At 38.6% G+C, this 16,597-nt stretch overlaps 1 protein-coding gene and 1 long non-coding RNA gene across 19 annotated transcripts in view; one reads left to right on the top strand and one right to left on the bottom strand.

Annotated features, from left to right (window-relative positions):
* Positions 1–16,597, bottom strand: part of LOC118528208 (uncharacterized) — a 221,908-nt gene that overhangs the window by 1,013 nt on the left and 204,298 nt on the right. The window contains exons 3-6 of one of the 2 annotated variants that reach the window (XR_013447807.1): positions 5,521–5,610; positions 5,049–5,166; positions 4,400–4,569; positions 1,899–2,021 (exon numbers count right to left, since the gene is read on the bottom strand). This is a non-coding gene — a long non-coding RNA (uncharacterized LOC118528208). Of the gene's footprint in view, positions 1–1,898; positions 2,022–4,399; positions 4,570–5,048; positions 5,167–5,520; positions 5,611–16,597 lie in introns of those variants that run through there. The other variant, XR_013447806.1, reaches the window with a different exon arrangement.
* Positions 1–16,597, top strand: part of RALYL (RALY RNA binding protein like) — a 677,252-nt gene that overhangs the window by 641,568 nt on the left and 19,087 nt on the right. For 16 of the 17 annotated variants that reach the window (XM_036094135.2, XM_036094143.2, XM_036094141.2 and 13 more), the window contains one exon: positions 1,781–1,953. The exons of the other annotated variant lie outside the window; for it this stretch is intronic. In XM_036094135.2, the coding sequence (XP_035950028.1) occupies positions 1,781–1,953 (173 nt within the window). The remainder of the gene's footprint in view (positions 1–1,780; positions 1,954–16,597) is intronic. 17 annotated transcript variants of the gene reach the window in all.

The following is a 16,597-nucleotide window of genomic DNA, read 5'->3' as shown; positions in this document are numbered from 1 at the left end:
CTCTGGAATGGAGCCTCAGCCCCACAAGTTTTTCACTGTTACTCCCTGATCTGCCCAGGCCTCTCATTCCATGCTTACTGGTATTGTTCTCTTGACATATTGGCAATGAGGACCATGTGGTCTCCTTTTTTGTATGTAAGAGTTACACATTTATGTAGTCCCCCTTCATAGTGTGCAAAACATTTCCCAAATATAAGCTCTGTTAATCCTCACAGCAACCCCAGAGGTAGGTATTTTTATGAAAGCTTTTATGTAGATGAGGGAAGGTTGACCTACTATGTTCCAATGACCTGACCAAGTGGCCAAAACAGACTCAAGCCCACTGGTAAGTAGCTAAGCTGACCTAGAATCCTGTCCTCTGACAGCAGGGCCAAGGCACAACCCTACCCTCTGCCTGATTCTCAATACATAAACTTTAGTACTTGGAGAATTAAAATACAAGAACACATGTATTAATATGAGTAATTGTTATTAAAATTTTAAACAACTTATAGAAGAGGATACCTGCTTATTTATACATCTTTTTTATCAGTTTATTGATTTACAAGTTAGTTGTGTCTGAAAAGATTTGTGCCGAGTCAAAATATATGTATACCAATGCTTACTTTCTTTTTAACTCACATTATGAAGAAGACTAGGAATGAATATGCCTCAATTTATTTGGCTCTATAAACAATCTTTATTGCCATAAAATATAAATAAATAAGCTTAAGATGTAGCATCTCTTAAAACTCAAATCAAATAATGGGGTAATTGTCTGGTAAAATAACCATAATCAAAATGAGTGAAAACCACAAGGCTTTTGAGATAACCATGTATACATAGGAATAAGTTAGAGAAGGAGGTACATTAAATGATCTTGTTTATTCAGTACCCAATGCTTCTTGATATTTTCACAGGAAATGAAAACCAACCGCTAGGGGAAATAATTATTATGTTGTCAGCATAAATCCCATCTGGGTGAATTTCTGTAAATGGAACGCGCAAACCCTGGTAATTAGAGGGTATTCTATTAATGTAGAATGTAGGTTCATTTGTTGAGCACTTATTATTTGCAAATAACTCTACTAAACTCATTGATTTACTATTTCACACTCTGGAAATTAAGAAGTAGTAATCTTAATTGTACGGATGAGAAAACTGAGGCACAAGGAGGGTTAACCATTTTGGCTTTGCACCACAAAGCTAGTAAATCTAACACCAGAATTTTATTCTTAACCATTGCAGTTAACCACATCTGCCAACGGAATTTAGACTCTAAAATGTCAGAGTATTGTTCACACAAACAAGTTGTCTGAAAGACAACGCATGTACTTTTGTACTTTTTTTCCTCAGTGAATTTTTGTCTTTTTCACTTAGATTTGAACTTGTCAGTGAAATTTCTTTATCTTCCCTCCTTGAGTGAACAAGTTCTATGTTTTATTTGATTTTTTCCCTTTGTTTTTGCTGTATTTTTTCCTCAGAGAGAATATCCTTATTAGAAAAGAATATATATAGCCAGGAAGATCCATCTCTTTATGTAAATCTTTATTTCTTTATATACGAGTACCATCTGGACTTCCTAATTTTTGATAATTCCATTTAAAAATAAGTATACTGAAATGAAAATACACATAGGTATAAGTACATAATTTACATGACTGAATAAATTCAACTGGAACATAATATTACCTTATCTTCCTCACACAGAGTTTACCCTTTCATAGACTGTTTTTCATGGTTTATCCAAATGGCTCGTGAGCAACCCAAGGTAGTAGTCATTTGCTTTCTCCCCCCCCAGAAGCTCAGAAGAAGCAATTGGAAGAGAGTATAGAGCTGATCCAAGATGAATGTGTGTCAGAGAATGCAGATCACTCTACAGAGGAGCCTGCTGAAGGAGGGCCAGATGCGGATGGAGAAGAGATGACTGATGGGATAGAGGAGGACTTCGATGAAGATGGGGGTCATGAGCTGGTAGGAACTAAACATTTGGTGTTCACACCCCTTGGCAATAGCACCAGCATGTCAGCAACTCATTCATTCTAAAATAAAGATTTAATATTTGGGGCTTATTTCATTCTTAAATGCATATATTTAAGGCAACATCAGTACAGTGCTTTGCACATAATAAGTGCTCAATACATTCATGTTAACTTAAAATATGACAGAGTAAATGAACGGACAATTGAAATATTATCTATGAGATTAGTTATAGTTAAAGTGAAATGAAAGATTCTCTTTCCCAAATGCTCCATCGCAAAAGGAATCTTGCATTTGAGCAATTATATGTGAACTGTACGTTGATATAATATTCTTGCAACAAACGACCATCTAATGGAAAATACATGGCTCCCTCTCTTATTAAATAGTGTCATTCACTGATGATAATTATCTTTACTAGTTGTATGGCCAACAGTTATTTCCATAGTCTGCAGACTAAGATGACCCTTGATATATGGCCAGTTCACCATCTTTAGAACATGTGCTGCTTGATAGTTTTTATGAGTTGGGGATTTAGCCAAAACTTGATTCCTTGTATGTTTTATTTCCCCAATTTTGTTATAATCATAGTGCTTATATCTAATGTCCTTTCCTATATGTGTACACCAGGGACTTCATAAATATATGCTGATGAGGATGCGATTTCTCATATTTTATCATCCATGAAATTAAACATACTATCTTAAAGGGATTGACTAATAAAAATGATGAGAGGGTGGCAAGTGTGAGTGTGTGTGTGTGTGTGTGTGTGTGTGCACATTGCCAACTCTCAAATATCTATGGACTGATCATATGAAACTTGACTTATCCCAGGTAATATCAGATTCCAATTTGTTATAATACCTATTGTTACTTAACTAATTTTGTCATGGTGGTTGTTGTTTTGGTATGGTAACTACCCTATCAATCGTTTCATTTAGGAAGCTCTATATTGATTTTTAACATTCTAGTTCTGTTTAAATTGTATGGGACCTTCATTTAAACTTTTCAGAGAGTCTTTAGAGTCTTTAATAACCACCCTTATTTCTCCAAAAGTCGGCATCAGCTTGAAGGACTTAAGTCACTTTTTAGGATGGTTTTTGATTTCAGGAATCTATTAAGCAGGGACTAGAATGAAGGACTAACAGATCTTTCAGCTTTTCCTCAGGCCAGACCAATTCAATAACTTAATTTCCTCAGCCCATTCCAATCAGACTTCTGTTTTTACCATTCTATCGTGAGTGCTTTTGCCAAGGTCTCTGGAGCCCCCTGTGTTACCATTTCCAATGGTTACCTCTCTGTTCTTATTTTCATTTACTTCTCTGAAGAATTTGGCTGAGAATTGATTAGGAGAATTCTGAGAAATTCTCCTAACATACCAATTGCTCATTCCCATTTTCCTGTGTTAGAAACTTTGACTCCATACTCGCATTTTAAATATTAGAGTAGCCCAGGGCTTTGTTGTAGGCTACCTTCTCTTTCTACACACTTTTCCAGGATGACTTCAATCAATAACAGAGCTTTAAATGTCACCTATGGGCCAAAAAATTCCTAAATCTAAATTTGTATTCCTGATCTCTCCCTGGAATTCTAGACTCATGTATTTAGATGCCTGTCTCTTCATAGATCTCCTCCAATAAACAATTGAAACTCAACATGACCAAAACATTATTGGTTTTTTTCCAGTCATCTTATCCCTTCCCAGTCTTTCTCATTCTGATAAACAACTTCATTATCCACACAGTTGTTAAAACCAAGAAGACTAGGATTACCTTTGATTCTCTCCACCCTCCTCTATTAATTCTACTTCAAAATCATAACCCGAAGCTAGTTACATCTCCACTACAGCCAGACTGATTTTCTTGGCTCAGCTCATGCAATCCATTCTCCACACAAGAAAGATAAAAATCTTCATAAACTATGTACATCAGGTAATGTTACTCCCTTGCTTAAAATCCTAGAGTGCTTTTTATGACACTTAAAATCAAAATCCCCAAATGTATGGATGTAAATTGTGATGAGGTCGGGTAGAAGATGTCAGTGGAGAGAGAGAACTTGATAAAGAGAAAGGGAGAAAGTTCCCAATGCTGAAGGGAAAGGAATCTAGAGCAGGTGTGTGGGGCTGGCCCTCAACATGAAGAGGAACACTACCACTGCAACTAACTGCGATAAGTCTGAGGATTTGGTGGCAGGTGCTTAAGGGAGTTCAAGCACAAACTGTATAAGTCAGAGGGTGATCATCTCTGGAGAGTGAGAAGAGACAGGCAGGACCACAGATTGGAGGAGAATGGAGATTTAAAGAAGCTAGTATGTAAAATATAGAGGATCACTAATTTAGAAAACATATAAAGATTGACAGCTAGTGTTAATAGCCAATTGAGGTTAAAGACAAAGATTTAATAAGTAGTATTTTTCGAACTTTAGAGTCTATCAGGATTACCTGGAGAACTTGTTAAAATACAGATTGTTGTATTTCATTCCAAGAGTTTCTGATTCAGTATGCTGAGTGAGTCTGGGACTGCCTGTCTGGGGACCACACCTTGAGAACCACTGTTGTAGAGGCATCAATCAGCCCAGCTGTGGGGTGTTCTCCACTGGCTTGTGTCAGCCCTGGTAGAAGCATGGAGAAAGCCAACACGTTCAGTTGGATTTTTGTCAGATAAGCGCAAAGAAAAACAACAAATAAAGAGCATTGAGGACATTAGTAAAGACTGGCTAACTAGATGAATCATGCAGTTGAACCTGAGCAGGGAAGAGGGGAACATAGGAGGGGGCTGACAAGGAGAAAATGGAGGCAGAAAGGGAAAGTCCTATGCATTTAAAGGGAGGGAAAATGAAATGCATATGAGAAAAGTGAAGGCTGTACTTAGAGATTGAGATATTTCAGACATGTGACAGTTAAGTGATAAGAAGATCCATAGGAGGCAGTGATGGAAGTGGGATCAGAGCAAAAGTCACTGCATATGAAGAATTCAAGGAACTTCGAGGCTCAGCTGCAAGACTGGTCATCTACATGGGCATGAAATCACTCCAAATATCAGATAAAAGTAAAAGAGAAAGTAAAAGAAGTAAAAGAATAAGACAGTTACCAAAAGTCAGCTGCCATGAAAGAGACCGCATGGCCAGTGTTAGTCCCAGATCTGTCATTATCCAATCCAATTGAATCACCTTAAAACAAATAACTTCTCTGAGTCTCAGCTTCCTTATCTGAAAAATAGTAAGGTTAGATCAGAAATTTCTAAAATACATTCTGTTTGATCTTTACTCCGAGTGAGTCTGTTCCAGGAGCACTACATCTGAAGGAGAAAGGATTGGTCATGCAGCCAAGGGAATAAATCCAAACCATGGTGCTTGGTTTACACTCTAAACACACCGATCAGCAGTAACTGATCAGCATTACTGTTGCTAGAGATGCTTGGGTTTTCTCCCTCTACCCTTGTGTTATAACTGGGGGCTTAGGGTACTGAAGAATTAAACCCTATATCTAATATCTCACTTTGTTTCTAAGACTTGGAAAACAATGAATGAGGTTGAGCAATCTAAACGGAGACTGAGGAGTACCTCCTAGTGACCGGCCAAGAGAAAATTCCTCTATCTGGTGCCCACTGTTTTCTCCTTTCCAGACCACATGAACCAGATCATCCGTGGTTCCTGAAAAGAAAAGTAAAAGCATAAATCTTCTCTTTTAGAAAGGCAGATATGATTACAGATTCAGGAAGGATACAATATAATTAGGTTTTTAACACATGCAGTAGGAGTCAGAAAGAAGAGCTAGAATCCACATGCTCAGGCAGGTGCTCAAAGAAAATCTGGAATGAACAGGAAACAAGAATTGTATCTGGAGCAAGAGAGATCCAGCAAAATGAGCTAATGGGACAGCTGTAGTTGGTGGTACCCCTTGTGGAGCATGTGAGAAGCTGAAGGCACAAGCTGTCCATTCATTGTCTCGTTCTAAATATCCAGTTAGTGAAACTGATTTCCGTGAAGCAATCCATTCAGCTGACATTTGGGTGCCTATTCTGTGGTGCTACCAGGTGCTACCAAAAAAATGCAAAGATAACTAAAACTATTGTTTTATGTATGAAATGAAATGTTTAAGTAAATGATTCCTTTTTTCAGGTAGCTTAGTGCCCTAAAGAACACTGATTTCCTCATGTAAAAAATAATAGACATGCACTTGGTAATTCATAAGCAGCCAGCCGAAGCTAAAAACCTGTAATTCTACAATTTTCTATGCCTACATATTTCATTAATGCATAGGAATTAAGACTTGAATTTATTTAAAATTGAACTCTGTATTAATGAACTATACATACACTAGCACACCACTACCCTACTCCTATTTCTGAATAAATCCATTAGCAAATATTTATTGATTGAACACTAATGAATGGCACTGAGGTTTTTGCTATGGAAATAAAGAAGGAAAATCCTATGTTTTCCCTCAAGAAGGATATAAACCAACTGAGGATAAAAGCTACAGGTAAAAAAAAAAAAAAAAGCAGTATGTTAAGAACCATATGAAGATACAGTTTACAAATGGCGAATCACACATAGATAGGATGGTCCAGAAAGGCTCCTGGCAGAAGTAAGATTGGAACTTTATCTCAAAGGATGCCAAATTAAAGTAACAGTATGTGCTAAGCTTGAGAAAAGAATATTCAAATCAACTTTCATTGTTCCCAGACCATTTTATAAAAAATATATTAAATATCCAAAATACATTAGATACTTCGTATGATAGGTAGGTAGGTGGGTGGGTGGACAAATGGATGGATAGATAGATAGATAGATAGATAGATAGATAGATAGATGATAGACTTTCTTTATAAAATGACTAAAACTTCACAAATAAGACATTTATACCTTTCAGGCTCTTATATTTTTTTTTCATATCCACCAAAGTTGTTACCGCCTTTTATATAAAATAGCATGATCCAAAATAAAAGTAGTCTATGCCATAATGGGAAATATTATAGAAAAGTAAGTGCTTAGTACCCTGCTAATTCAAAAGGGCAAATGAACTCTACCAGGTGTATGAGAAAAGGCTTCTGTATACACTCTAGGACATTACAAAGCTGTCAGATATGTTAAAGGCCCTTAGAGAGGCTATTCATTGTTTTCCAAAGCAAAGTTCTTGGTTGACTTACATCCAAATACCTAAGGTGCTGCTGAAAATGCTGATATAGATTATCTGGGTAAGAGCCCAGAAATCTGTACTTTTATCAGGCCGAGGTTTGAAACTGCAGAGCTAAACCATCAATTCACAAAGGAAACTATAGACAAACCAAACATTTAAATGGATTATAAAGAATTTGAGCTCTTTCGAATTCTACTTGTAATTGCTTTTGCTTTTGCTGACTACATACAATCAGATCAAGTAAATCTAGTAAGCATCCACAGTAGAATTACCTAGCTAGATTGTGTAATACTTAGGCATGCAAGCTCAGTACTATGTTGTAATACATTTTTCAGCATTTAACAAAACATTCAACTAAGCAAGTCACCTGGGCTTATAAAGTTTTGAATTTCTGTGCACATTGGGAAAGATCTGGACCACAAACTGAACCCCATATTTGGAAAGACCTCTAAGCAAGCACTCTGATACGCCACTGAAGATCTGAAACGCATAAAGTATTCTGATTGCTCTTTTGGGTCTTTATGAACCAGACTGAAAATGTCACCTTCTTTTCGAAACTTTTTGTTTTTTTCCTTATGAAATCCTTTACCTTGATGCTCCCCTTTATCAACCATGCATCCGTCTCTTCATTTTCATCATTTGGGCTGAATGCTAGCTGGAGAACCAAGAACTTGGAAGACACACTCCCAAAGGTAGTGTCATCTAAATTAGTTAGAGGTATGTATCACAAGGAAGCAAGAAAGTGGTTACTTAACCTGTTTGATTTGGGCCTGTATTTCCATGCAGCATTCAGAGACCTTCATCTTGACTTCATCTTGAATCTGTAATTTGGACAGAGTTAGGGATACGATGAGCAATCATGGCACCTGTGTGCTGCAAGGGACCTGGCCTGGGTGGGCTGCTGCTGAGGTATGAATGGCCAGGGTCTCTGCAGCTAATTGGCCAGCTCTTCTCAACAGAAATGGGAGACGGCTAAGCACTTGATGGGAGGCAAAGGGTGTGACAGGTGGACACGTCTTCTCGGGCTCTCCACACTGGAATCCTGCCTCTTCAGGAGCTCTGGTCTCTCTGTAGTAAGTGTTCCTCGTTGTGATTTTCAGACTTGCTCTTCTTGGCATCTCTCTTGATTTCTGTCATTTTTATTTTAGCTACAGAACTATGCCTAGCTCATTAGGATTACACACACACACACCCCGCCGCTGCGGTGGAGGCTTGATGGCTTAGTTGTTTTTAAACAACAACAGCTGACTCCTGACTCCCGAGGGTCGAGAGTGGGAGCCTCACGTTAAGCATAGAGATTACTTAAAAAAAAAAAAAAAAAAAAATGAACTCTGCCTACAGTTTGACAGCAATAGTTCACATCTCCATGAGTTTGTATAAGCTGTTTACCTGTGTCCTCGCTGGCCTCAACTTTTTTCATCTATAAAAGGGGTTTGGTAATAATATATGCCTGCCCCAGCATTGTTGTGAACAATGAATGAGGTAATGTCTGAAAAGCGCATGCCTGGCACAAAGGAGACATTTAGTTAAAAATTTGCCAAGTGTTTATTGGTTTTTTGTATGGCACTGTATCCTTTCATATCTCCTTTTGTGTCTTCCTGTCCCTTTTAACTTCTTTTATTTAATTTTGCTAACCCTCATGTTTCCAGGCCTATCCAGGTATGTTATAAGTTAGGTCACAGACCAATCACAAACGTCTTCCAGCCTCATTTGGACCCCTGCACAGTTGCAGTACCTTGCCAGCCCCACCCCCAAGTCTCTCCCACTTGGTTCTGGGGATCCCAGGAAGAGTCTCGTTTAGGCTCGGGAACATGACCGGTCACGTGCCCCTGCCGCCTGTCCACCACCCGCTCTCCCCTTGAGGGTGCAGTCTAGCCACAGACTTTGCTACCCCCCCCTTCAGGTCTCCGTATGAAACAACACCAGGTTCCACCTTAAAGCTGGGACCACGACGCCCCTCTCGTCGGCTCCAAGTTGGAAGCTGACACCCAGAGCCCAGCATAACACCACTGGCAGCCTGAACCCACCAACGAGGAGTCCGCCATCAAGGAAAGCAGCCACTTGAGTTGCCGCCTGAATATTTGCACTACATCCCTGTTTCTGCCCATGGTTTTCCAAACAGCGGCCAGTTTGCTCCGGTTAAAACGCCAGCCAGGGCATGTCATTCTGTTTGAAACTCCCCAGGAGCTGCCCGCCTCACTCAGAGTAGAAACACGTGCCCTCACGGGGGTCGCCAAACCCCTGCATCGTGGAGCCTCTGACCCGGCTCCGACTTCTCGCCCACTCGCTCCACAGCAGCCACGCTGGCCTCCAGGCCCACGTCATTCAGCTCCCGCCTCAGAGCCTTGGCGCTTGTGAGGCCCCTGCATGGGAGAACGGGAAGGTGGAGTCCAGATCCTAAAGGGCCTCGATGCCGTGCTTACTGTTTGAAGTTCGGCCCATAAATTTCATGTCAGTAAGTTGGGGATTGCCTTTATATAAGAGAGAATTAGGACACAATGCAACCTCGTGGTCTGAGGCCAGTTTTTCTGGAGTGAGATAAAAGTAGGGTTTTCAGATTTAGCAAATAAAAATACAGGACACCCACTTAAATTTGAATTTCAAATAAACAATGCATAATTTTCTAATATAATCATGTCCCAAATACTACATGAGACATACTTGTAACAAAACGAAACAATGCAAAAGCCTTCTGTTATCTGTCTGAAATTCAAATTCACCTGGCATCCCGTAATTCATCTGGCAACCCTCCATAAAAATGGGTTTGAACACTGGCCTTGAACAAATTATTTAATTTCCTTCAGCCTCTGTTTTGTCATCAGTGAAATTGGAATAATCATACCCACTTTCTAGGGCTCTTGTAAGGATTAAATGAGATACCTCATGAACAGCACTTAGTCTCCAGCACAATGTGAGCAAGGAAATTGTTATCCATTACTATCTCAGTTTGCAAGGGAATATTTCAATAAAACCTTACAACATTTCTAGCAACAGTCTTCAAATGGAACTTTGTTTTTTAAAAATCTCTGGAGATTTGATTTTTTATAAAGCACTTCTTATTTGATAAGAAAGTCTTCGGGAAACAAATGTAATACTCCAAGAAAAATCATACTTTGCTTTCATCTTTTTAAAGTTTTCTTTGATTTTATATTTGCTGGCTTATTCAATTCAAAAGAATTCCTTTCAAGTCCCCTTTTTTATGCTTTTTCTTTAAAAAAAAAAAAAAAAGATAATGCTCACTGTAGCCTGGGATGATATGTGGCTTTTATTTTTAGTTGTTGCTGTAGATTTGCTCTCTGGCTCCTATGATCTGGCCGCCAATTTAATAACAGGTGGTCAATTGTAGTTTTAAAGAATCTGAGTATGTGAGAAGCCTTATATATTACATTTTCTCTTAGTCATCCAGCCACTCATTCATTAAAACAACAATCAAAAGAATTTTTAAATAAAATAGTGGAAACTCAGTAATGTGCCAGATATTGTTAGTTGCTAAAGATTCAAAGGACAAGGCATAGTGATTTCTGATTTTATAGCACTCACACTGTGTGGAAGAGGGAAATGCTGCAGCCAGAACAAATAAACAGATATTAACCAAACAGTGTGATAAGTACAATTACCACAGGAATCATGGCAATAGAGTGTGGCAGAGAAATGAGAGAGGAAATGAATCTGAGCAGACTTCATGAAGGTTGTGACACTCATGTTGGTTCCTAGAGAATGAAAAAGCATGTGCAAGAAGAGAAAGAGTTAGATGGGATCTCAACAGAGAGAACAGAATACACCCAGAATGGCTTGACAGAATTTGGTGTCTATTGAGAAGTTGGTTGGTTCGTTTGGCTAAAGCAGTGATTCTCAGATGGTGGTCCCAGGACCAGCAGCATCACATCATGTGGAAACTTGTTAGAAAAGCAAATTCTCAGGCTCTAACCCAGACTCAGAGAATCAGAAACTCTGGAGGTGGATCTCAGCAATCTGTGTTTTTTAACAAACCCTCCAGGTTATTCTGATACCTAAGGAAATTGAGAACCACTGGACCACAGCAGTAAGGTTTTCAAACTTGGGCACCCATAGAATCACCAAGAGTGCTTTTTTATAAATACCAATGACAGGGGCCTCAACCTGTAACAATTAAATCAGAGTTGGGGTGGAGACAAAGCAAAAGTCCAAAGATGTTTTAACGTGTAGCCAGGGTTGAGAAGCCTTGAGATAGAGCACATGGTACTTGAAGAAGGAAGGACAAATAGATTCTTCACCAAAGAAGAAGTAAGCACATGAAAACTCGCTCAAAATCATCAGTCTTCAGGAAAATACAAATTAAAACTACAAAAAAGTAACCCTGCACAGGCCCCAAAATAGCCAAATGGACTGATGGAGTGAAATGTTGGCAAAGATGTGGACCACTCAAACTCTCCAACATGGTTGGTAGGAAGATACAATATAATAATCATTTAGAAACATCTGGCAATTTCTTATAAAACTAGACATAATGAGCTAGCAATTCAACTCCTAAGCATTCAAGAGAAATGAAAATATATGCCTAGATAGTACCTGTGTAAGAATGTTTTAGCAGCTTTACCCAGAATATCCAAAAACTAGAAACAATCCATCAGTCAGAAAATGGATACATGCATTGAAGACTATTCAGCAACAAAAGGGAACAAGCTACTGATACATGCAACAATGCAGAAAAATCTTTTAAAAAAATTATGCTAAGTGAAAAATGCTTTGTACAAAAGAGTACAGTACTTCATAATTGCATTTAAATGAACAGAGGTTGCCTGCAGGGTGAGGAAAGGGATTAACTTTCCTGGAATGTCATTCTGTTCCTCATACTGGTGAACATCCACTTTTATTTCATTACTCAGCTCTAATATGACACCCTCTAGAAACCTTCCTGATAATCCCAGGTAGAGTTAAGTGCGTCCTCCATAGCTCACACAGACTTCTATTAGAACACTCACTTCATTGTTGCTCTTACTTTTTTAAAAATGTCTCTTTCTCCAACTGGACTAAAAGCTCTTTGCAGGCTGGATGATGTCTTTTGGTTTTGGATCCCTCACGCATAGCATAGTTTCCAGCATATGGTAGGGAATGGGGGGCGGGGGGGAGGTGGATGAGGTGGATAGATAGAGGGATGCTGGATTACTTGATGGTCCTTGACACGCTATGTCATGCTATATGGATATGCTGTTCCTTCTAACTTGAATACACTTCCCCTTCTTTATTTTGTCTGGTTGATCAACACATCCTGTGTCTTCAGGAGCCTTGTCACATGTCATGAGTCCATCCCTGGACAAAGCCTCCAACCTATCCTGGATACATTTGGGTTTGCTTTGTTCTTTAGACCACATTCTATACATATCTCATCATACTTAATTTGCTATATTGTAATTAGTGATTTCCCTTCTTTCTGGCTTATTGATTGTGAATTTCTCAGGGCTTATTTTATTTTGTAGTTTTCCTTAGTATAGTGCTTTAGCACATGTTAATGTTAATGAATATTTAATAAAGAAAGAGAGGAAAATGTCCTCAGATTCCCTCAAACTATGAGCCCCCTCCTATCTTTAAGCACATTTTATTGTGTATTCTAATCAGATTGTGTTCTAACTATTACTTTTGTATGCATGCCCTCTGTGATTTAGAGGGTTATTATACAAAGCAGAGAAGCAAACAGTTTTCATTATAACTTAGTCACTAGGTCATTCAGGCAGCATTCTGTGCATCTTAAAGGCACTGAAGAGGAACAACAGAAGGAGGCTTAAAACCAACACATCAAAGTCAACACAGCAGTGTTGACTCTGTTGTGTTGGTTTTCAGTGGTTCTGTATTATTACCTCCCATGAGTGACAAAAATGCAAATTTGAAGTAACCTGAATTTAGTTAGTAAAGCTAGGACACCAAGTTATAAAACAAACCAAGAAATAAGCCTCTCTCTCACTCCCAATCTGCAATTTCTAAGCCCACAAAAAGCTGAAAGTCACAAGTTCGTAAGATAATAAACTTCAGAGAATTCAAAACTGAAGTATGCCACGTAAGTATGTAGATGCTTTGGTTCCAACTGCAGCTAGGACAGCAACGGGGTCATTAGCAAATGGGCTTTAGAGCTAAGGGCTTCTGAGATGTGAGAAGTATTGTGGTAGACATGTAATTTCCAAACTGCCTGTAATGATGTTAAAAGGCAAAGTAATAAATCTAGAGTATAGATCCAAACAAAATAAAATATTTTCACCATCCCAGAGTATCTAGACAGAGGAAAACAAAAGAGGAAGAGACTAGAAAGGTTCTGAAGTCTTAGAAATGAGAGGCAGTCCAAAAACAAGCCTTAAATTTACAAAAACAAAAAAAAAGAACTGCTTTTCTAGAAACGTTATAATGTTCTAGAGGAAGATAGAGCAATCTGAAGTATTGAAGGTGAGTGATGAAAGTTGTTGGAGAAATAAAACCATCCAGGCAACAGAAAGACCCTTCCCTCCCAGTATAGAACAGAAAATGTAATTTTTGAGTAAATATTCACAGATTTACTTGCATGTAAGCTAGCACCAAAGTGACCACAATGTTAGTGCCAAAGAAAAATTGCACTGTCTAGAATTCAACAGGTAAGGAAGACTGTATTCAAGACTATCTATGACAATGGAAGAGAAAGACTGAATTCAACTTTGTTCAAAGGAAAGGCAGCAGAGTTTTTAAGCCTGGGGTGAGCTGGTGGAAAAGTACTAAGAGACATTAGCAGAAAGGTTGATCAAGGTGATTAGGCCATCTATGTCAGCTAATTGTCACTTACCTAATTAGGCTCCTGCCCTCCCAGAGACTGGGAGTAGGGGGCGCTATCTTCCTTGATGAGTACATTTCAAAGGAAGGCGTGCAGATCCTTGAGAAAGAAGGAACTAAATTGTGAAACAGACAAGAAGCTGGGAGAAGATTTACATCTCAAAGGGGCAGAGAGAATTTGCAAATACAAGTTCTCTAAAGTAAATGCTCTAAGAAAATGGAGGTCAGGGTCCTCCAGACAGGAAGAAACCCGCCTAAAGTTTAGTCAAGCTAGGGAGAAAGTTAAGGCCATCTTGGCTATTAGGACAAAATCTCACACATTTTATGCAGCAAGGCAGAACATTTATCTCCTCAAGAGACAAAAAGCTGAACCTTGTGACAATCTCCTGTACAGCTCCGAAGAGTTCTCAGAGCCAAATCCAGAGCTCTCCTATTACATATGTCAAATTAAAAACAAATACAAATTTGGTAAGCAGATGCTTTATTTGGAAGGATTATTGCAAGGGAGGATGAGGTTGTTGCAATAGAGAGCCATGACCATAAGCTCTGCAAGCATCTCAAGAGTTAAGCTAAAAGCGTTTTCCTTTTATGGAGAGGAGTAAACAAAGCTGGAGCTAACTGAATGTGGGGAAATGGGTGAAAGGGTGGCAAACTGAATAATAGATCAGGTAATGTTTTACCCTGGGTCCAGCCTATTTTCCCAGAGGGGCCCTTCCAGAGTAGTTGTATATTGGCTCAGGCTGATAGTGGACCTAAGTTTAGAGTCCTAGAAGAAGAAGAGGAACTTAACCAAAATTTAGTTAACAGGCATGTTATTCTCATTGATCATCACGGATGGAACAGTTCAGCTAATCATTTATGAGACTAAGAATGGGAATTTGGAGGGTCTGTGTCTAACTGTGTCATAGGTAAACAAGCAGGCATCACTAAGTCTTATCTAAGTCAAATGGGGAAGGATGGTTCTTTGTGGTAAGCCATTTTCCAAAACACAAAGGGTAGAATGGGGGGGACAGGGAAGAGGGTTGTCCTTAACCTTCACTGTTTTTCAGGATCACAGGGCTCTGGTAAAATTCAACATTATCATATGTCTAGAGGTTATCTGGCTGATAATCTTGGAGCTATGCTACACTGTAAACGTTGGAGAATGGGATTTACCCTTAATGGGATTTATCTTTATGTCAAAGGTTAAAGGAAAGACCCAGATTCACTAGACCTCCAAAGAGACACTCTAGGAAAAAAGGCAAGGGGAAATTGCTCTTTGCCTTTTTTTAAATGGAAAAAAGTGTTTTCCTTACAAAGTGCCAGATGTAAGTTTAGCAATTCAGAAGGGTTATTTGGGTTTTAGATTCAGAATGGCATGCTTTTTAATAACTACAGGACCTTAGGCAAATCACTGACTCTCTGAGGCTTACTTCCACATCTGTTAAAGGAAGTTTTTGCAGGTTATTGAAAGGATTAAATAAGATCATGTTTATAAAAATCACTGCTATAAGTATATGTGTATGGCAAACTTAATCTCTTCCCTCAAGTAACAAAATTTAAGGGAAGTGCCAGTTGTAGGAAATTTTAATAACTCTGAAAGGAAAACATTTAAATGATTTCATTATAGTGTTTATACATGTCCCTTTCAACTTTTGTTGTCTTAAAATTCCAGCACATTTTATTAGTGTACATCAAGATACTCTTTTGAGATCATCTCTGTGGAACTGAGGTATAGGAATTTGTAGGCTAACAGAACCATTTGAAATCTGAGAGAAGTTACAGTGATTTCAAATTTGGAAAAATTATTTTCATTTCTATGGGGATACTAAGAAGAAAGGAACTAGTCAAGAAATAAAAGAGGGTACATAATGATCTCATTTAGGAAGGAGAATTTGTCTATCATTTACTTAACCATACATAATCACACTTGACAAATTCTAGATTTTTGTGTTTTAATCTTTAGATCTCACTCAATCCCCATCTCTTAACCCTCACCAATGGAATCTTGGTCTCCTCACATTGATCTGCCGCACACAAAGACTAGATAATCTATGGGCAGGGATTCCCATCCAAGTGATCAAACACACATACACACACATAAGGAGTTCTATGGAGTAGATGTGTCATATTCTGGCTGCCTAAGAGGTAACTCCCATTTTTCCATTAAGGATGAGTAAGATGCTACATACTGATATCAGTAACATAGGGTTCTTTTTTTTTTTTTAAGATTTTATTTATTTATTTGACAGAGATAGAGAGAACAAGTAGGCAGAGGCAGGCAGAAAGAGAGGGAGAAGCAGGCTCTCCGCTGAGCAGGGAGCCCAATGCGGGACTCGATCCCAAGACTCTGGGATCATGACCTGAGCCAAAGGCAGCCGCTTAACCGACTGAGCCACCCAGGTGCCCCAGTAACATAAGGTTCTTAAAATAACCCATGTATGTATGTGGTTTGCTCAGAAAGCCTATTTTTGTGCCAGATGATAAAACCCCACACCATAGTTCTGATGTTGTCTAGCCACAAACATTAAATCAATAAACTGTTCTAAGATTCTGAGAGGCAAACAAATATTTCTCTTCCTATAAATTATTCCAGAATTCCAAAGGGTATACACGATTGGGAAGAGAGTCCTAGTGATGTTAAGAGTTTTATGCAACAGAAACAGTTTAACTAGATACATGTTTTTCCATTCATGCCATTTTTATTCAAGCAACCAGCAAATACTTATTAATGATTATTATGATTATTAT

The sequence above is a fragment of the Halichoerus grypus genome, chromosome 5 (genome assembly GCF_964656455.1).
Source record: "Halichoerus grypus chromosome 5, mHalGry1.hap1.1, whole genome shotgun sequence".
NCBI lineage: Eukaryota > Metazoa > Chordata > Mammalia > Carnivora > Phocidae > Halichoerus > Halichoerus grypus.
Note: the sequence above shows the minus strand (reverse complement) of the source record. Positions and strands in the feature narration are given on the sequence as shown.